General features: G+C 31.9%; 1 protein-coding gene across 4 annotated transcripts in view; it reads right to left on the bottom strand.

Annotated features, from left to right (window-relative positions):
* The window catches only part of NIPBL (NIPBL cohesin loading factor), a 197,158-nt gene that overhangs the window by 84,202 nt on the left and 90,869 nt on the right, over window positions 1–22,087 (bottom strand). For 3 of the 4 annotated variants that reach the window (XM_078445006.2, XM_078445004.2, XM_078445009.2), the window contains 6 exons: window positions 19,223–19,322; window positions 18,300–18,451; window positions 13,697–13,857; window positions 12,673–12,772; window positions 8,558–9,184; window positions 889–2,514 (listed from right to left, as the gene is read on the bottom strand). In XM_078445006.2, coding sequence (XP_078301132.1) covers window positions 889–2,514; window positions 8,558–9,184; window positions 12,673–12,772; window positions 13,697–13,857; window positions 18,300–18,451; window positions 19,223–19,322 — 2,766 coding nt within the window. The remainder of the gene's footprint in view (window positions 1–888; window positions 2,515–8,557; window positions 9,185–12,672; window positions 12,773–13,696; window positions 13,858–18,299; window positions 18,452–19,222; window positions 19,323–22,087) is intronic. The other variant, XM_078445014.2, reaches the window with a different exon arrangement.

Below are 22,087 nucleotides of genomic sequence, written 5' to 3'. Positions count from 1 at the left end.
TTATATATACATATATATTGTATATATACTTATATATTTTTAAAGCAGTATACAAAGGAATACAAAATTATATTTTCTGCACAAACTGCCATTGTATTTTCAATACTTAAGACCTTCTTTTTCCTGGAAATAATACTACTCAAGTAACCACAGGATCTAACTCAGCAACCATATAATAAACAAAACAAAAAACCCACCCCAAACCTCAAAACTAATGATTTAACCCAATTTAAGAGGTGAATACTATTCCCTATTACTTTTCCCTAGAAAAGAACAAAACTATATTTTTTAAATAAAACATCTGTAACTAACCACCTCTCCCACAAAAAGATAATAACCTTTTACATAACTTTCTAAATTATATAATTTTAAACTATGCATCAATAATTAACATACATAGGTATGTAAGAAAATAGTATTGAGACACAATGTTCGTAAGAGCTTATAACATTGATTTTTGTATACCATATAGCTTTCCTGAGATGTTAGAAATTAAAATTCAATATACTACCTCCTTATAGAATGGAATACTTCCACAGTCTGAATAACTTTAGGAAGTTGTTATATACATCCATCCTAATCATTCATTTAATAAGCAACTTTCAAAAATACATGAAATAACTAAACAGCAAAAGAACTTATCTCTGAGTACCAAAGTAAAAATCATGACTACCCCGAGTAGTTCAAATAGGGGTGGAAGACAAAGAATTTTCACTGAGAACTTTTTATTTATATTACTGAAAACAATTCATTATTGTTTTATATAAATGTTATGTTTTCATGTAGCAGTGCTTCAATTTTTGTAAATTTCCACTTTTTTAATCCTTAGTAACCCTATAACTTGAAAACTAATTAGAATACAAGTGACATCAGTGTAAGTATTCTTACCTTTATTTGACTTTGATGGTTTATTCTTGATAGGTTTAAGGGAACTTCTTGATTTATCTTCTCTATCTTTAATAAGTTTCTGAACATCATCCAAAGACAGTTTTTGCAGTACAACTACAGGCTTAGCTCCTTTATTTAGATCTTCAACTAATCCCATTTTTTCTACTTTGTCTTTCTGCTCTCCTTTCATTTCCATTTTCTTTGTCTCCTGAGTAATATTACCATCTTTATCCCTCTTGATTTTTGGAATGACAAAATTTTTCAATGCACCAGACCTGCCCCCCAACAAATAACTTGGAAATTCTGCCTTATTGTCAGGATGAGCTTTGTTACTATCTACTTTACTCTTATTGCCCTCTGTCCTTTTGTCATCTTTACTATTTGGTGATTTAAAACCAGGCTTATCAGGTCTTGACTTATTAGAATCTCCTTGTTTAACACGAGGACTGTCAGGCCTTGATTTTTGCTCCCCAGAAGATGGTCTTTCCCGTAAGTCCCCTGATTCATGTCTATGTTTTCTTTCTAGTTTATCAGGCTTTGAACCATCAGATTTAATGCCATGTTCATTTCTATTAGAGGATCTCAATGTTTCTGGTCTTCGAACCCTAGACTGATCCCCTCGATGTCGCTCTGATTCACTCCTGTCATCTGATTTTTGTTTACTATCATGGTCGCGTCTTAACGACTCAGAAATAGATCGCCCATCAGGTCTCTGCTTTAAGGCTTCAGCTCGTTCTGATTTTAACCGAGGTGAATCAGATTTAATATCCTGTTTATGTTTAGACACTTCAGGTTTTTTGTCTGTTGATGGCTTTCCAGAATCCCTCCTATTTTCGTGCCTATGTTTTGGTGTTTCAGGCCGACCTTCATTTTTTTGCTTTGGAGTTTCAGGTCGGCCGTCACCTTTCTGCTTTGGAGTTTCAGGCCGTCCATCACCCTTCTGTTTTGGGGTTTCAGGGCGCCCATCACTCTTTTGTTTTGGAGTTTCAGGTCGGCTTTCACCCTTTTGCTTTGGGGTTTCGGGTCTTGCCTTTGTTGTTTCTGATCTGCCATTATTTTGTTTGTTGTCATTTGGTTTTATGTCAGACAGTCTATTTTCATTCTGTTTAGGTTCGGCTGTGGTGCTCTCATTTTGTTTGGATTCAGTTGTTCTGCTCTCATTCTGTTTCAGTTCTTCTGTTTGTGTCTCAATTTTAGCTTCTAACTTACTTTCATTTGACTTTGTCTCCACCAATCTGTTTTCATTTGGTTTAGATTCTGTCAATCTACTTTCATTTTGTTTCATTTCACTCTTTGAAAGCTCAGCATCAGACTTTTTTTTAGGAGTCTCAGGATGGTTTTCTGGTGTAGATTTAAGATTTCCAATAAGATCTTCCTGAAGAACAGAAATAGGTGCATCATTACATGGTTTGATTTCTTCAGGCTTTTTTATGGAGTCTGAATCCTGAGTTATAGAAGCCTGAGAGTCCACTCTTCCTGCCTGATGAAGATCAATGCTAACCATTAATGCTGGCCTTGACCCATTTCCCGTAGAACCCGTCTCCTGAGAAGCTGGTCTATTACCTCCTGTAGCACCCCCAGCCTCCTGTGGGTAAGAATCTTGTTTTCTTTTTTTCAAAGGCTTATCTGAAATTTAAAGATAAATATTCAGTATCAGTAATAGACACATATTCTTATCTTCTTAAAAGCCATAAAGACTTTGATATTTAAGTTGCAATGTTTTTTTTAATGTGGTGAATGCAAATGTCAATATGCATGTATAAAATAGCAGGCATGAATGACATAATACTATTAAACCAAGGTTTAAGGAAATATTCATGCGTGCAGTACCTCAATAAATATTCACGACTACAGTAACAAGTATTTAACAGCATATTTGTTGAGTATATAAATAAGCCCAAGAGTATAAAAAAACAGAACGTATAATACATTAAATACAAACATATATTTATGTTTGTATATATAAAGGGTAAACCAGATTCTTTACGTAAGAATAAGGAAACCAGTTATAAATCATATGTTCTCATTTAAGATCATTTTAACCATTAACCAAAAACTAAGTACCGCAAATCTGCTGACATACTAAACAGGAAACATAAGGTTTTACAACATGTAAGAGAAGTACGGAAAAGAATAAAACCCAAAAGAAAATAGAAATCATGCCACTGAAAAAAGATAAATGAGAATAAGGTGGAAAAAAAGAATTAAACAGCTTGTCATTAACCTTTGATTCAGGATTCAAATTCTTCAAGGTGTCAACAGCACAAATGGAATTTAAAAGCTAACACACAATCAGAAGTATATTTAAAATAAGGAAATACATTAATATTATAAGTATAAAAATGAGACACATATAAAGACTCTTTAGGTAAATCCTGTCTTAATAGCAACTTCCACTTAAGAAAAATGCTTTGGCTCTTCCATGTAAAGTTCTAGGGATCTATATATTGGCCTCATTAAGAAATAATTTACAGTATTCTGAAATGTAAAGACAAAAATACATACAAGCACAACTCTACCACCACAATAAAATGCCAAGGTATTTTTAACAGTTAGGTACTTCTATGCATGATTCCACTTGACTCAAGAGGCTGCTAGGTCATTTTCTATAAATTGAATCTCTAGTTAGTTTTTGGAAATAGTTATATTATAGTACCTTAAGGTTTTGTCTGCTTTAATATTTACTTGCTGAATTACCTAGCTATGTTTTAAAGGCCATTTTAACTCATCTTTGTAAGAGAACCTCTAGATTCTCTTATGATATTCATCAATGTGATATAATACCATTGAAGGAAAACAAGGTTAAAAGACAAACTGACCACTAAAACACAATCCCTTATTGCTAGAAAACCAAGTTGTGGAAAAAAAAAAAAAAAAATAATAATAATGGTAATGTTGCTTTTATACACCAAAGTTCTGTCATTTTGTTTTCAAAGTGAGAAGCGGCAGTTCATTCCAGCTTAAAATCTAGTAAAATATTTTATTAAAATTTACTTCAAATATTTGCTAGTAATTTTTTGTACAAGTCATTCTGCTGCTTATTCAGAAGTCAAGTCTACCATCACATAGGCTCCATTTGTAAAATAACTATATAATAATAATAAAGTATATTATCATCTATTTTCCCCAGTAAAAACTACCCTGGCAAGAACTTATATGAAACTTTCTACATCAGTACTTAAGAAGAAAGCACTCAGAATACTAAATTTATATTTCCATAATTTTATCTTGTAATGTTCTGCCACACAAAATAATCTTTATATCTTACCATAGGGCATACCAAATAATTACTACCTCATAAATGGGATGCCTTACAACCTATACTCTTAAATCTTTAGGACAAGAATCTAGAAATCTAAATAGTATAATCTAGTTGAAGATTTTTAACATATTTTTCAATGAAACATGCTTGTGAAAGTTATTAAAATGGTAACCTAAGCATACTTAAGTACTGTAATGACATCACAGATCTCAGGCATCTGAGAATTTCTCTTAAGAAATCTGTGGTTTGTCCTTTTATTAATATGAGCAATCAGTCTTTCTTCTGAACATTAACATTAAAATATCTTGAAGGCTAAATTTTAAAGGATTACAAAATAGTTAAACGAGTTTATAGATCATTAACCTCATTTCAATTTATAATGTATCAGTAAAATTAAAACTGGGCATAGTTTAATTTCAAAGGAATTGTCATGTTTGACTTATTTATCTTAAACTATAGGTGCTATGGTTATAATAAAAATGTATGAAAGCATTTGCACGTGAGTAATATATTAAGATTGGGAAAGATGTTGTAATTTTTTCTATTATGCACAATATATTGCTAAGTACAAAGTTTTAATTTTTCAACTATTGAAAAGTACTTCACCTCTTCTGTAAAACCGGGAAAAATTCCATTACTGCTGCAAGGATTCTTGAATATGTCAAGAGCACGCAGGTTTGATTCACTTGATCTGATTCAGTTCCACCATGAACTTATTCCTGTAAAGTGGTTCTGAATCTGCATGTCACTTTTGTCTATCCACTTTTGTTATCAGTCTTCATTACATCATAACCTTCACCTAATGATGGAAAGCCATCTCTATGAAGAATAATTTCAATATTTAGGACGCTGATTATCTTTAAGCCCTCTTCAGCACTGGGTACCATAAGTTTAGCTATCAGAATGCACAGAGTCCTGAAGAAAATGCATACAAAAAGATACAATATTTTCAAAACCAACAATACTTGTCATCTAGATGCTGATGTGAAAATAAGATCTAGCCATTAGAGAAATTCTGAACTTGATTATGCTTGTAAGAAACAAACTATAACACTTGCTTAAATCTGCAAGTGATAACTGAAAACACTTAGAACAGCACAGTTATACACATGGTAGCCAATTATGAAAAATGAAAACATCCCATCCCTAAAATGCAGTATAAACTAAGTGGTTAACTGTCCTGTTCCTGTCTCCTCTCTTATTCCAAATGAGAGTAGGTAATTTACTTTTTATAAGGGTTATAGTGCAAGAATATTGTAACATTCTAAAAAACATTAGTAGCTAGGCTAGGCCATTCCTCATACTTGCTAACATGGAAAGTGGACCTTGGGAAAAGATGAAATAGGCAAAGATGAACAAAGAAACTCTCTCTTTGAAAAAAGAAAGCAGGAATTTTCAGCACACGAAGGAGATATTAATGTCCATGATAGATCATCCCAGAAGCAAAGATGAATAGCCTTTTAAAATTAATTTATGTAATTATAGACATTGGAAATATGAGCAAAAGATGGAACAAAAAGGTCCTTTGAGAATATTATAAAATATTAGGTTACAGAGAATTAACCTATCAGTGTATATAAAACTATCCAAAGAAGGGAGAAAAGGCCACAGGACATCAATACCTAGCAGCCAGAAAAGTGTCCTCTGTACGTGGAACAGAGATCCTTTAGGTCTGCCACAGCTTAGGTAAAGTATTTCTTAAAATTATTCTATCCTTATTCTTGAGTTCCACAATTATCAAACAACCATGTGTGTTAAGCTTTCTAATCTTATTGACAAGGTATAGTTTTTCCATTTCTGATCTATTGAAAGGAATGCTTCTCTCATAACAAATGAATAAAATGGAAACAAGCTCAGACCCGAGAACAGAGCTCTCAGTAAAACAAGTCGTGTTGTGTATTCCATACCACCACCAATACAATGGTTATAAAAAAGTTCTCAGTGCCATACCTTAGAATGCAAGGTAACTATCAATTTCACAGTTTAACCCTAAAATGCAGTGGTAACTAGTAATAAATTCATTTCAAGGAAATATTTCACTTCTCAAGGCCTGACTATAAAACTACTACCACTTCAGACAATGTTGCTTTTATTTACGATCTTACCTATGATCTTAGAGCAATACACCAGACTTTTAATCTTCCCAAATTTTCAAGATAACTGCTTATACATAAAACACTGCCCCATCACACAATGTAGAAACTGAATATAAAATGACAGGGTTCAAATCACAGGTGTTTGGTGGCACCTAAATTCCAAAGGTGTTCAAATAAAGCCATGAAATAATGGGAACATGGCTTTCAGGAAACAAGTCAGAATGACAGTACGAATATGAGGTCGGCAAAATCAGTATAACCAATTTGGAAAAATACAGATACTAAATCATCTATATCAAACTAAAGACGGAGTAGTTCCAATGAACATTTATCCTTTAATCCTTAGAGCACCAGATACTTCTGTAAGTCAACTTACAAAGTTCAAAATTGTAAATCAGCTCTGTTCACTCAACTTCTCAATTTATCTTTGTTAGAGCCACACTATCACAGATTATGGAGAAAACTGATTAGATAATTAAAAGTAAAATATATATTACAAGTTTCTGAAAGAACAGGATGCTGTTTGCTGAATTTGTTTTATTCTCCCTAAAAAAAGCTACCAGTCTAAAATAAGTTTGCAATTAAGCAGTTAGCCTTATTTACTATCCTTATTTTCACTTGGTTTTTGAAAAGTAAAAACTTACGCTTCAACAAATGTGATACAATAAAAGTTCAGGAAAGAAAAAACAAGTTCACCATTTCCTATGTTTTCATTCCTACCAACTATTTAAAAAAATCACTTAAAAAATTAAGCACCTTTTTAAGAACATAATTTCCCAAAACACAGATTAAAATGTCATACAAAAATTCAGTTCTCAAGGCAACTAGTATTTCTCAGTCAAGAAATTACAATTTTGTTTCTTATAAAACTGTCACAGGATTCAGGAATTTGGGATTAATATTATCAACAGAAGATAAATAATACTGCTGTCTTTACTTGACATGCATATACTTTTATAAGAGGTTAGAAGAGGAGATACATTTTGGAACCCATATGGTTACTATTTCCTGAACCACATATTACTAAACCAGAAGAATAAGCAACACTTCATTTCATCCTTAACATCAACAGTTTAGCAGTTAAAAAAAAATTCCAGTGCCCTAGCCAAAAAAATAAAGACTTCCACCAATCTCTTTACTTGCACCAATCTGTGATTCAGGCACTTAGAAAGCATCACAGAACAACAATTACTAAATAAGGTCTATTTTTTCAATAATGTTAAAAAGAGCCATCATGAGAGACAGGAAATACAATAAAAATCTTCAGCATGTTTCTTAGCGTAGAAACATAATTATCTAGAAATGATGCTGTCATATAATGAACAAGATCATATATAAAAAAGAGTTCTAACCAACACGAAGAAGTTTTGTTTTATAATTATCAAAAAGAAAATATGAGAACTATATGTCAATCTAGAATATTTAACTAGAAAATTGAATCATATAGTATGCTTTGGTTTGGGTAGTCAAACATGTATATGAATTTGTAAATAACATCAAATCCATAAATTACATTACTAATTTCAATTAATGATTCATCAGTCTCTCAAAAATTTTAAGAGTTTTATACATAGAGTTCACCAAACAATAATTTAATAGGGACTTTCTTTTATTTAATTATAATTTTTATAAGCACAAAAAAAGTCCATAAATTCAATGAATAGGTGTCTTAAAACTCCAGCCTAATATACTACTCAGACAAAAGGGAACACTTAACTCTAATCACCAAGAAAAGATCCTTGATCCTTAAGATTTGCTACTTAATATAAATTTAAAATTCTTTCCCATAATTTTTTACAACAACAAAAATCCCCCAAACTATATTAAAAGACAGTAGGATTTGAAACTGATTATTGACTGAATTAACTAATTTGAAACAGGATTATTAACTGAACAAACATACACACAAACTTTTCTTAAATGTACTGATTCAAAATAGTTTTATAGCAGTTACCCTCGTTTTGACAGAAAAAAAGGTGAAGATGCAAAACTAACATAACTTATGGAAAATACAGATGATAGAAACACTAATGTGCAATTTAGTAGACAATCACAGATAATATCACTTGGTACATAATAGGTGATAGACCTGTGCTACAGAATTACCAGATCTCAGACAGCTATTCCAGATAAAAAATGAAATTATGAATTTAACTTCTGAGGTGTGAGCATTAGTAATAAAAACATAATTGAGAGACATAAAGAATCATAAAATATAATGAAAAAAAAAAAGTAACTAAAAAAACCCTTTTTTACATTATAATTACATATTTGCCCAGAGTATGATGTGGGAGTAATGAGATTATTTTACCTTTGTCTTGAACTTCTTTTGAAAAGCGCTCCCTTTCAATAGCTGATTCTCTCTCTATTCGTTCAATTTCAGCCAATGCATCCAATTCCACTTCGTCATATATAGGTCCCTGTTGTGATACCTGCTGCTGATTCTGTACCACAGAAGTCTGGGGCTGTTTTGTAGCAACTGAAGTGTTCTGTTGTAAAACAGGCACTTGATTTGCTGGAAGGAATGCTGTTTGTTCTTGCTGCGACAAACACTGAGCAGCATTTAGTGGGCGGTTTACATCCTGTGGAGTAATGGGTGTTTTTGAAGTCTGTCCTGGGTACTGCACATTAAAAGGAATATCATTTTCTGAAACATTGCTATTTTCCATACCAGAAAGCATATCCTCTTGCTGGTCCATGTCTGAAGACCTTACACGAGAAAGTCTTAATGTAAGTTTAGTAGAGTCCTTGGATGGAGAACTAATGATATCATACATTGCAGCTTTCTCACTCTGGTCTTTTTCGTCCTTGCCTAATTTCATTTTCTTTTGCTTCTTTTGCTTTCTTTCTGGAGAATCTAGCAAGATGTCTGGTGGAACATCTCGAGGTGATGAACAAGGTAGAGGCTGAGACTGAAGGATTAAAGGTGGTCTTGATCCTAGAAAAGCAATTCAACAGGAATGAACAATTGTGCTAGTTTTATGTTTTCGTACACTGATAGAAATACTAAATATGTGACAATATAGTAATGCTAGAAAAAATATTAAGGAATTATCTAATCTCAGCAACTTATTTACAAAATATGAAAAGAAAGCCTAAAGACTTGTCCCATAATCTTTGAGCTTGCTGGTAGATGATCCAGGTTTAACTGAAGTATGAGTATTCCATCTGCCAGACCAGTATTATGTTATTTCTATTTTTGTTCTTATAAAATATACTTTGTTTGAAAATAGCAAAGGAGTTCATTGTTTCTAAAGATGATACAACACAAATATTTTGGGCAAATATTTCCTATTCTTTCACTTAATATTTAGGAAAACTAACAAATCTAAAGTAAGAATAAATCTGTTAAATTACAAAATAACAAATTAATCCTAGAAACTACACTCACATGAATACTTACTGGTGTAAGAAAAAGAAAGTGGGAAAAATGAAAATTTTTAGAATCCTTACTTCCTTTACAAACTGATGGTAAATTACTGATTTATACCTTTATGTGATGTTCTCTTTCTCCCTCCACTTAAATAGCATTCACACATTCTCTTCAGCTTGCTAATCCTCCTTCTATTAGAAAAAATGCAAGTCCAGCAAATTTCAAGGCTCAATAAAATATCTTTGGCCCAGATCCCATTAATTTAACAAATGTTATATGATACAAATAAGTGGTAAAAATAAGCTAACCAAATGGAAAAATTCTTTGTTAACAAACTGTTAAATGAGGAAAAATGCATTGATATGCTTCAAAATAAAAGTATGATTGTTACACTGCTTATCATTAGACTATAAAAAATTTAAAAACCCGTAGGAAACTATAAAAATCAGTCAGGGGGTAAAAGTGCTTTAAAGAAAGAACCTAAACCTAGACTTGTCTTAAGTTAAGGTTTCAGTGTTTAAACATATGTATTATTTTTCCATGATACATAAACCTGTCCTTTCAATTAGCAATGTTAATATTTAAAGTATGATATACAAAGGGGCGCCTGGGTGGCTCTGGCTCCATGGGTTAAGCGCGCAACTCTTGATTTTGGCTCAGGCCATGATCTCACGAATGTGAGATGGAGCCCGGCATTTGGCTCCATGCTGAGTGTGGAGCCTGCCTGGGATTCTCTCCCCCTTCTTCTGCCCCTCCCCAACCTGTGCGTTCGCTCTGTCGCTCTCTCTCTCTCTCTCAAAAAAAATTAATTAAAAAAAACCTTAAAGTGTGATAAATAAAAATATAACTTTTTAGAGAACATATCTAAAATGTGATAAAGATCCAACTGAAGCAATTTACTAGAAATGTTAGTTTGAGGTTACACCAACAGATAGTGTTTTTAAACAGCTTATGGGGACATTAAAAAGAAAAGAAACTAATATTTTTGGACCATTTATTTTGTGTCAGAGCTTGTGCAAGGTGCTCTGCACATCAGTTCATTTAAATAATTTACAACAACCTTGATTTGCATTATCACTATTTTGCAGAAAGGAACATGAAGCTTATAGTGATTAAGAAATTCGCCCAAGACTACATAGTAGCAAACCTGAAACATTTAAATCCAGATTTTTCTAACATTTGAATTATAACATACCATATTGCCTTTGTATTTAAAATTTGTGTCACATTATGTGTATTTTATTTTTTTAATTTTATTTTTATTTATTTTGAGAGAGAGAAAGTGTGCGCACAAGCAGGAGAAGGCAGAGAGGGGGACAGAGAATACCAAGCAGGCTCCATGTTGTCAGTGCAGAGCTGACATGGGGCTTGATCTCACGAACCATGAGATCATGTCCTAAAAGCAGAAATCAAGAGTCGGACGCTTAACCCATGGAGCCACCCAGGCGCTCCCAAATTGTATATATTTTAGAACTTAAAATTCCAACAATTCACCTAAAATATCAAATTAGACTGATGATGCATTCAACCTTCCAAACTAGGTGGAAAACAACTTCATGAACAGAAGTAGTGGTTTTTGATGAATAATGTGTTTGTAAGGGTGTTCTAAAGTTCTTTCTTTCTATCTAAAGTTATTTATCTATCTATCCTTAAGAGTTTGAGGAAAAATGGGCTGATTATCTAGATCAACTAGCTATCTCACTGTATCTCCTCCCTGGCAGTCTGAATAATTTCTCACTTTGACAATACTTGTGAGATATGTACCTAACTTTGATGCCTAACCTACAAATAGAGTTATTCTGGAAGCTGCTCTTTCAAAAGCTGAGTTATTTTTATCCCTGAAAATTCACAGAATTAAAGAATAAGAATGGCTCATAAAAGTTCAACTTTCACCTTGGGAAGAATGTCTCTGATCAAAGAGTTGGAACACAACCTGTGAAAAAATTGTCTTTATAATAAGAGGCACACCAGTCCATGATTTAGATGGCTGTTGTCAGAAATTCTCATGGATAGAGAAACATTATTAATAATCACCTATATTGTAATTAATAACAAGTTAATTCTTTAATATGGAATATAATATTCTCTTCCAATAACTTTGGTAATTCAAATGACCACACTTTAATTTTAAGTACTTTCAAAAGGCCTGAACTTGGGACTTAAATTCACAATTTTATGACTCTAGTGTATGCAAAAGTCCACACAAGGTTCTTTGGGAATTTGAAGAGAAAATAAAGATAAGTTATTAGAAAAAATATAAATTAATGAATGGCTTGAGATGGTTAAAGAAAAGAGTCCACGTAAGGTGACCCATTTAACTTAGAACTTAAATAGACAGGATTTTAGTAAGCAGAAATGAAAGTATGTGTAAGAGATTTAGAGAGAGAATATACAATAGGCCAGATTTTGATAAGTGACTACATGAGAGGTAAGAGACAACTTTATGATGATTCAGGACTAGGATGGCATTAAAGGAAATAAAATGGCAGAAAACAGTGAAAATAACTTTGAAAATGAATTTGAAATACCAGCTAGAAATGAGGAAATTTTGTCTGGAAACAAAAGATTACAACTTAGAACACAGGACTGGAGCCAAAGACATTGACTTGGCAATCCTATTCACAAAAGTAATTAATGCTGTTACCAAAACTGAATGAAATAACCAAGGGAAAAAGTACAATGGGAGATTAAAAAGTCTAATGATAGAAATCTTGAGGAGTAAGAGAGCAGACAGAAGAACTAATGAAGAAAAAAAAAAATCAATGAAAGAAACATGAAGAAAACAGGTGGACTTGATATGAAGTAAGTTTTTTGGGGGAGGTGGAGATGAGGGAAAGCTGATAAATGCTGTGGTCTGAAAAGATCATTGGATTTATCAGTGAGAACAATACTGTATATATTTGAAAACATTATCAATAGTTTACAGGGATGAGTACAGGTTTGTTTCTTTCCTACAATAAGTGAAAAACAATAAAGTGTAGCTTTTGGTATCTGCACTAACAAGTTTGAGCTCTTCACTCAACTGCTGAAGGAAATTTTAGTTACAACAATACCTTTAGGAGTCCCATCACTTCCAGCAGGGGAGCATACTGGCTGTGGAGACCTCAAGGGAAAAGAGGCAGCAGCATTCCTCAGTGTTGAAGAATCTCCATCCTGAAAAGAATATAAAATGTCTATCTTAAATGATTGGAGAGGCTTTAGAGAAATCTTAAACAGATCAATAAAAGATAGAAACTACTGACAGGTAAAGTGTTGGTATTCAAAAGCATAATTCTTCTGTATGTTCCTGTTCTGTTCATGGTAAATCTTAGAAGAATTGAAACTGTATCCAAAAGAATCAACAGCCTATGCATGGCAATGAATAAGAAAACTGGTATTACTACTAGGCTCCATTTTTGTTTACTATTTTCTACAAGAGGAGCTATGAAGGCCATACGAGGCTATAAACGTCTTGAGGGCAGAGTTCACAGTCATCTCTGTTATCCTTATGTACACGTAACTCATTGCCAAACCAATTAACATATAACTTATCTGATAATACCACAAAACCAGTTCCAGTATGTGGAATATTTTAAAACATCAAAGCAATGCTAAATTTCAGGGAATAAAGATTTGTACAAGTCTTACAGGGAAAAAGAGCTTGATACTAATAAATAAAGGTTCATTATTTTAAAAACATTTTTGTGTGAACAAGTATCTAAAAATGAAACTAGATTTCATTAAGAGCCAAAACTTTTAGGCCAAGGGTTGGCAAACTTTTCTTGTAAAGGGACAGATAAATATTTTAGGGTTGTGGGCCACATATAGTTTCTGTCACATGCTTTGTTGTTGTTGGTTTTTTAAAAATGTAAAAGCCATTCTTAGTTTGTAGGTCAAACTAATGGCCAGTTTATCAACCTTGCTCTAGACCAAGCTCTGTAGGTATAGGAATCACATTGTTTATAGCAAGATTCTCAGACCTAGTAAAACCTTTGATACACAGTAGATATCAATTAAACTGTGGAATCAAAATACTAGGTTACGAAACAAGTATTAGAACTATATTATTACCTTAACGATAACTAATATATAACATACGTCACTACTTAGCCTGTGCACCATGTGTAGGTAGTCGTCACTTGAGCCATGTCTAGGATTATCAGCATGATGATTAGCTGAATTGCCAGACAACGGACCAGAAACTTTATTATCATGTATGTTTCTCAAACCACCTGCAACAATGGGACTTGATACTGATGCTGAAATTAACAAGAATAAAAACAAAAAGCTTTATAAAAATAAAATTCTTAGAGAAAAATAACAATTGTTCACAAAATATTTTAAACACACAGAAATTATAGAAAATAGAATAAGCACTTGTGTACTATCAGAGCTTGATCAAATCTTAGCACTGTGTCACATATCATTCAGATCTATTTTTGAAAAGAAATAAACCATTAGATAAAGCTGAAACTCTCCATGTATCTGCATATTCCTCTCCTCTGTTCCCTCCCCCTTACTCTATAAAAGTAACCACCACACTGAATTCAAACTTTGCTCTACCTATGAATATTTTATACCTTTCCTATAAATGAATATAGTCCTAAATAATACATAGCATTGTTTCACATATAACTTTATATAAAATGGTATACTATATGTATATATCCTTCTATACCTTGCTTTCTATTTCAATGTTATGTTGAAATGTATCCATTTTTATACATGTAGTATTAAATTCACTTATTTTAAATAAATATATTCTGCTGCATAATGTATACAGCTTTCCATTCTTAAGTCCAAATGTTTAGATGGCTTCAGTATTTTTGCTGTCATAAACAATGCATATTCTTGTACATGTATACATGTACATATACATATATTTGTATATAATGTATATTCTTGACTTTTTACAAATGTGTCTAGAAGTGAAATTTCTGGATATGTCCACTTTTTAAACCTTACTGAATATTAACAAATAGTTTTCCAGATTACTTATGTCCATTTGTACTCCACTGGTAGTGTATGAGAGTTGCTACTACCAATCTATATTCTTGTCAACAATTTTTGTCAGCCTGAGATGGGAAGCTCTTTGTCAATTTAATATTTGTATTTTCTTTATTAATAGTGAAACCAAGTATCTTTTTATGTGTACTAGCCATTCGGATTCCCTCCTTAACACAAAATCATGAACAGTCTTCTGCATTTTGTTTTAAAATTCCACAGTTTTGTTTTTTCACGCTTAGGTCTTTAATGCATCTTTACGTGTAGTTGAGACAGGAATCCAATTTTACCTTTATCCACATGGATGACTAATTGTCTCAACACAATTTATTAAAGAAACCAGTGTTTCCCAATTAAGATATAATATCATATGTATCAAGTTTTCATTTGTTCCTGGGTATGTTCCTAGGCTCTTTATCAAATTCCATTTCCCCATGTTCTACTCCTCCACGGACCAATAATATTACAATAAATCTTGGTAACTGCCAGATTGAGCTTCTACATCTCATTCCATTTCAAATTATGTTGCTATTCTTGGACTTTTATTCTTCCATATGAACTTTTAGAAGAAGTTTAAGTTGCACAAAAAAAAAAAAAAATAAAAAAAAAAAAAAAAAAAAAAGTTGCACAAAATCCTGCCTTAGATTTTTACTGGTATTGTATTGAGTTTACAGATTTGGGAAAATTTCAATCTTTACCCTACTGAGTCTTTCCATCCATGAACATGGCATAACTTCATATTCTTAGGTTTTCTTTTAGCTCTTTCAAAAGTTTTATAATTTTCTTCACAAAGGTCTTATACATTGTTAAATTCATTCTTAGATATCTTATGCTTTTTCCTTTAAGTTGTTGATAATATTAAAAAAAAGATTATACTTATAATTGCTTATTTTAGGTATATAAAAATGCAATTAAATTTTATTATAATGATCTTGTATCTAGTAACTGTGGAATATTTTTTAAGTTCTATTATCTTATCTGCAGCTTCTCTTAGATTTTCCATGAAGACAATCACTTGAAAACTAACACTTTCATTTCTTCCTTACCAATAATTAGACATATAACTATACATATAAAATATATATACATATATATGTATATATATATGCATGCATATATTCCCTTATCTTCCTGTATTAAAACACCCACTACCACACTAAGTAAAAGGGATGATTATAGGCACTCATGTCCTATTCCTGACTTCAAGGAGAATGTTTCTCATTTTTCACCCCTAGATGGAAAGATCAGGATAAGGTTGTACCAGTCTATTCCTATTCAGTGGAAAGCTTTTAAATCATGAACAAAAGCTAAAAATTTTTAATGTTCTTTAGGTACCTATTATGAGGCACACAGCATCCCCAACCTCTTAAATTTGTGTTAACTGTCTAATAATTATCCATGTATTCCCGATAATATATCCAATTTTATCATACAGGCTACCAACACTGCTTATCTGGTTTGGTAATATTTATTTAGAAATTTTAGGTGATAATTGGTCTATAATTTTCCTTTTTCACAGTTTCTTCACTACACCTGATTCTGGTATCCAGATTATTATCTAACTCTATAGAATGAAGTAGGAGAGTGTTGACATTTTTCTTTTGTCTGCAATGTTTGAAGATTAGAATACCTCCTTTGAATGCTTGGTAGAACTTGTGGATAAAACTGTCTGATTATGTTTTATCCCCTCTGCTCCTCTTAAGGGAGAGAGAATTTGAACTACTAAAGGATGTATGTGCATTTAAAATTATGATAGATATTGTCAAAATGTTCTCTAAAAAGATTGTACCAATTTATATCCCAATGAAGAATGTAGGAAGTTCAAATTTCCTGGCACATTTGTTGATACTAGGTATAACTAAAAAATGTTTACTAATCTGGTTAATATATTTCATCGTAATTTTGATTCATATCTCTTTAATGTCAGCCAGGTTGACCATATTTTAATATAGGCATTAAATCTTTCTGGTGTCCAATTTGTTTTCTTTTTCAGTATGTCTGTTTCTTAATTCTATTTTTGTCTTCTTCGTATCAATCTGTATAAAATCTTGGTATATTAAAACTTAATACTTTGTGTTCATAATAAATTTTGAAAATATAATTTCCCCATATTTACTTGTCCTTATATTCAAATATTTATATTAAAATTATAATACAAAATATATACTATACAAAAAATTATATTAATCTGTTTCTTCATTTCTGTCCTTAATTTTTTAAGAAGTGAATTACTAATTCACTGTCCTTAATTTTTTTAGAAGTGAATAATTATATTTGGTGTTTATATAAATATCTTTCCTAGCAACTATATTTAATGGCAAAGAATTATTCCTGTTGATGAAGGGGTTCATTGTGCTCATCCTTCAGCTTCTCTGTATGGCTAAAATTTTTATAACATAAGGTTGAAAAAAAATGTTTTAAATGTTATCTTCCACATATTCTAAATTCCCATATATATTTGCCTAATTTCTGGATTCTGTGTTGTCCCATCTACCTATCCGTTTGTTTCTTACCACTCTACATGTTCTAATTAACCTTAATATCTAGGTGGGGCTAATCCTGGAGTAACATTTCTAGTTGCTCAAATATCTGAGAATTTCCAAGAAATGACTCATTACCGAATAGGAAGATGCCCAAATCATATTTCTCTTTTGATTTTGTGATTTCAACTTTTCTTCTGAAAAAGCTGGATTTATCTTGTTTAAAAAACAACAGTAAACAGAGTAAAAATTTACGTTCTTTCCTACACATACAAATGTGTATATGGATATTTCCATAAGAAACCAATGCATCCTTTTAACAGTTCCCTTTCATTACAGTTAAAATGTTCTTCATATCTTTGTGTGCCAGAGTATACTAATATTTTACAATTATCAAGAACCTATATAATACATACATACTTATATTCAGCACTCACACTAAAGTCTGTAATTTTGGAATTGTCTATTCCAAATGTGTGATCCACCTCCTGGTTTTCCCTTGAATTAGTGTATGAAATAATCTCAACCTAGTATTTCATTATCTAGCTTTGAGAAATCAGAAGTTGGTGGTTTTGACTGATGACTAAATTAAAAGTTTGTAAGTTGAAAAGTTTATAAAAGACATTTGATTCCATGTATAATAGAAAAGAAGAATACACACAGGAACTAATAATTGACTACAAATGTTAAAAATTTGCTATTATTTATAGGGGACAAAACCAGATATTTGTTAACAGTCTCTTTTACACTTTTTATAATTTCTCAAAAAAAGTATAAATTTATACTATTAATAAAAAATTATTTAGAAGCCAGGACATACATCCCAAGGCAATATAACCTTACAAAGACATTATCAGCTAATTTCAACTGAGAACTAGTAACATAATCCCAGAACTTTCTCTACCAGCACTGTATTTACTTTATAGTAAAATTTTCACACTATACATACTTCACCAATTAAAACAAAATTCTCTTTGGCTTAGTGCTATGTAAGAACACGGCCCAATTAAAAAAAAAATATTCCTAATTTCATAACTAGATACACTCAGTTGTATAATAATCTAATCCAAAGAGTCATGTGACAGGGATCCTTTTATCTTCCAAATGATGAATTTCAGGGTCCTGTTTTAGTTTGTATTTCAAAAACTATAAAAAAAAAAAAATTAATTTGCTTGAATTACAGGCATTCCCTGTAGATAAATAACCAACTTTCTTACCTTGCTGCATCTGTGGATGTGTTGTATAACTTGAAGGATGGGAATATGGCATGTATCCTGCAGGGCTTTGTGGGGCATATGGACTAGGCACTGGGCTATTTTGTTGTGGCATAAATCTGTTCCCAGAGCTTGTCTGTGGTGGCACAAACCGGCTGAAACCCAAAATCCAAACAAACAATATCAGGAAATGAAATAAATATGCTATTCCTTAAAATTTCATGGTCATAAAATTCTCACAACTCTGATTTGTATAAAACAATACCTATGCAAACAGAAAATTTTGAAAAGTAGATAATATAAAAATTATCCCCAATTGATAATCTAACAGTTAAACTAAACAGGTAATTAATTTATTTCACTTGCATAAAAGTATCCCTCTATTTAAGATAAAGTCATGCTCCCTAAATTCTACTCTACAAATTTTCTTATCTCAAGCACATTGTATGTATGTATGTATTTATTTATTTATTTACTTATTAGAGAGAGAGAGAGAGAGAGAGAGAGAGAGAACAAGAACGTGAGCAAGGGAGAGGGGCAGACTGATAGAGAGAATCTTAAGCAGGTTCCACCCTCAGCACCGAGCCCAATGCAGATCCACTACCCGAGGATCATGACCTGGGCTGAAATCAAGATCAGATGCTTAACTAAGGCACCCAGGTGCCTCTCAAACACATTATTTTAACATGTCTTTTGTCTGTATGAAATTAAATTACCAAGATGGTAGCTAGTTCAATTAGTATATTAGAGCATTTCTGCATATAACATTTTAAGACAAATGTTTGTGTGAGTTACTATTTAAGGCTAAGCATTTCAACTTTTTAACTACATATAATTCACCTTTACCTAACTGTATGTATACAGCATAAATTCACAAGCATGCTCATCACAGAAAATAGTACTTAATAAAATGATGCATATATTACCTGGAGGGGCTATGTGAGATAGTGGTTTGTTGATAATTGGAAGATGCAGGACTACTGTGCATGGAATTCTGAGAAAGTTTATACTGAGGCATCATCATTCCTACACAACACATAAGAATGGAAAATGTGTTTTTTCTTTTAATGGTAAAGTATCTTTAAATGATTTAAAGCAATTGCTCTATCACAAACATTCAAAAGTTCTTTCTGTTCTTTCCTTTTTTTGACTCACAGGTTCTTTTTGAAGAGCAAAACACAGAAACTAAATTTCAAGCACAATCAATTTTACTAAAACATCCTTTTACCCTATAACTAATGCAAGACCAGAGATAGAGATTTTTTTTTTAAATTCTACTTGCTTACTTAATGTCAAGGCTATCATTTAGCCTTAAAATTGAAAGAACCTTTAGAAGTCACCTTTTCTAACCCCTGACCAAATACTACACAATTACTTCTACAATAGGTCCTTTGGTGGTTTTTCCATTATATGGGACATACTTTATTACATACATCCCCAGTCTTCAGGAGCCTCATTTCATTCTATTTGTTTCACTGAGATTCAGACCTCAGTTTTAAAAAGTACTACTTTATTGAGGGGCCCAAAGTTTGAGTTGCTGCCATTTCCATCTGAATGTTTTGATGCAAAACAGAACGCTCCTATTCTTTCTTCTCCGATAATTCTTTGCCACAGTAAGGATTAAATGAATGTTTGCCACAGTAAGGATTAAATGAAAATGTGAGGAGGACAACTTTCAGATTCTCATATTTCTTTTCAAGCTAGACATTGTTCCTTCAATTATTACACAAGGGGCATTTTTTTTACATAGGAGATGCAAAAAAATCCAGTTATTTAGACATTGTAAAATCAAAGATAAAAATCTATGATTACACCTAAACTTTCTTATGATATGTATAGCCAATCTTTTTGGAAGCTTTACACATCATACCATATTCCCAAATTCCAGTTCCTGCTATTGATATGAAAAGTTCCTTTTACCAGAAACATTCAAACAGAAGCTACATGTTCATTTGCCTGGAATACTTCAGAAGGGATTCTAGCTCTAGGACAGTAGTTGAATAAAATGAGGGCTCAAAATCGCCTGGAAAACTACCACTAATAGTGTGTTTTCTTTTACATATAGTCTAACTTAACTTCTGAGCTTTCTCTTCCAACTCAAATTCAGTAGTAAGTCATATGTTCCATAGCTTAATAATTTAATTACTATAATTACTGTTGATGATTTTTTTTTTTTTTTTTGAGAGGGAGAGCAATCCTCTATGAGATGATAGTTAAAAAATGTTTCCCCTGAATTAACAGGCTGGAACAAGCTGGGATTACTAGTTTGAAAGCAATGGTTTTATTAAAAAAAAAAAAAAAAAAAAAGGAGAGGGGGGGCAAATAAAATTCCTAATAGTCCTTCCTGATTATCAAAGCTCCAAACAACTATGAATAAAGTGATCTGCATATTATTAAATTTTCTCCATATGTGTGACTCACATTTACATTTAGCAATCAAGAATCACTTTTCTAAATTATAAAGCCAAATATCACCAGGGAAACGCTTAGAAAAAAAAAATCACAACACACAACGTGTCAATTCACTTTTTAATGCTAGTTTGTTTTCACAAAGTATGATATGGAGAAATTAACGTTTTGGGCTAAAATATAAGTGTATGTAGTATAAAATACAAAATGTGTGATTTAAACGTGAATACTCTAAAAAGTTTATTAGAGTAATTTACTACCCAAATTAAATATTTAAAAATATGTTACAAAATGTAGTATAAATAGCTTTGGAAGACTTCCTTTATTCAATTTTATATCCACTCACATTATCTTATACTTAATGCTCCTTTCCTGTAAGTTTTTCTTCTAATCAATGATCTCTCCATATTTTCTTTCATTGCAACATTCTTCCAGAGCATTTGTAATTCTAGATTTACTTTCACCATTCCTATCTGTCTCCTCCTACTGCAATCTAGCTTCTTGGTTCTAGTGAAGATACAGTGTCGCCCTGCAGACTTGCCTTCAATTTGCTAAGGGGAGTTTGGGCAGAGGCATCTCCATGGGCTCACTTTGGGGAATGGATAGTAACTATGCAATTGCTTAAAAACACAATTCACACAGAAATACATAAAATGAACAAATACTACTTATAAAACAAGACAAAACTAGGAAAGGGAATGGAGGGCTTCATGGAGGTACTGTCAATAAATCTGCCAATATTCTTGAATACAATTCATCAGTTAATTAAGTTGGACCTTCCTGAGCTGTCTAAACTATTCCTTTCTAACTATTTTAATCTTGAGAGCCAAATAAATACTTGGGCTTGCCAGATTCAGTACAATGCTCCTGGGTACACCTTGATTACGTAAAAATTGTATCTATATTGAATATCATATCTTCATGCTTTTTATAATATTTATTATAAATAAATTTTTCCTTAATAATAATACTTATAAACCTACTTTTCTGTTGCTAAGGCAGCAAGAGTGAAACCAATTGCTACAGAACTATGAATATAATCACCATCAGTACTAACACTAAAAACTGTTATAATTATTTATGTAAGTACTGCATGTTGAAAAGCTCTGCAAGTATTTTTACTATTTGATTAATGAAAAGACTTTTGTATCAATTCCAAGATTTTCTGATATAAAAAAAGACTTTTAAAGCTCTCTGAGTAAATGAATGCATTCTGAAATATATAACAAAATACACTTCAACTTTGTCTAATTTCCAAGGAATTTAGTTACATATTAAACTTCAAGAATATTAACATTCATTTGGTCTCCTTCTTATTCTTGGCTTGATTCAAAGTATCAACATAGCATTCATAGATGATAGGCTACCTTATTAAAGGAGAC

Source organism: Panthera onca, chromosome A1 (genome assembly GCF_046562875.1).
Source record: "Panthera onca isolate mPanOnc1 chromosome A1, mPanOnc1 haplotype 2, whole genome shotgun sequence".
NCBI lineage: Eukaryota > Metazoa > Chordata > Mammalia > Carnivora > Felidae > Panthera > Panthera onca.
The sequence above is the reverse complement of the archived record's forward strand: the minus strand, read 5'-3'. Positions and strand labels throughout refer to the sequence as shown.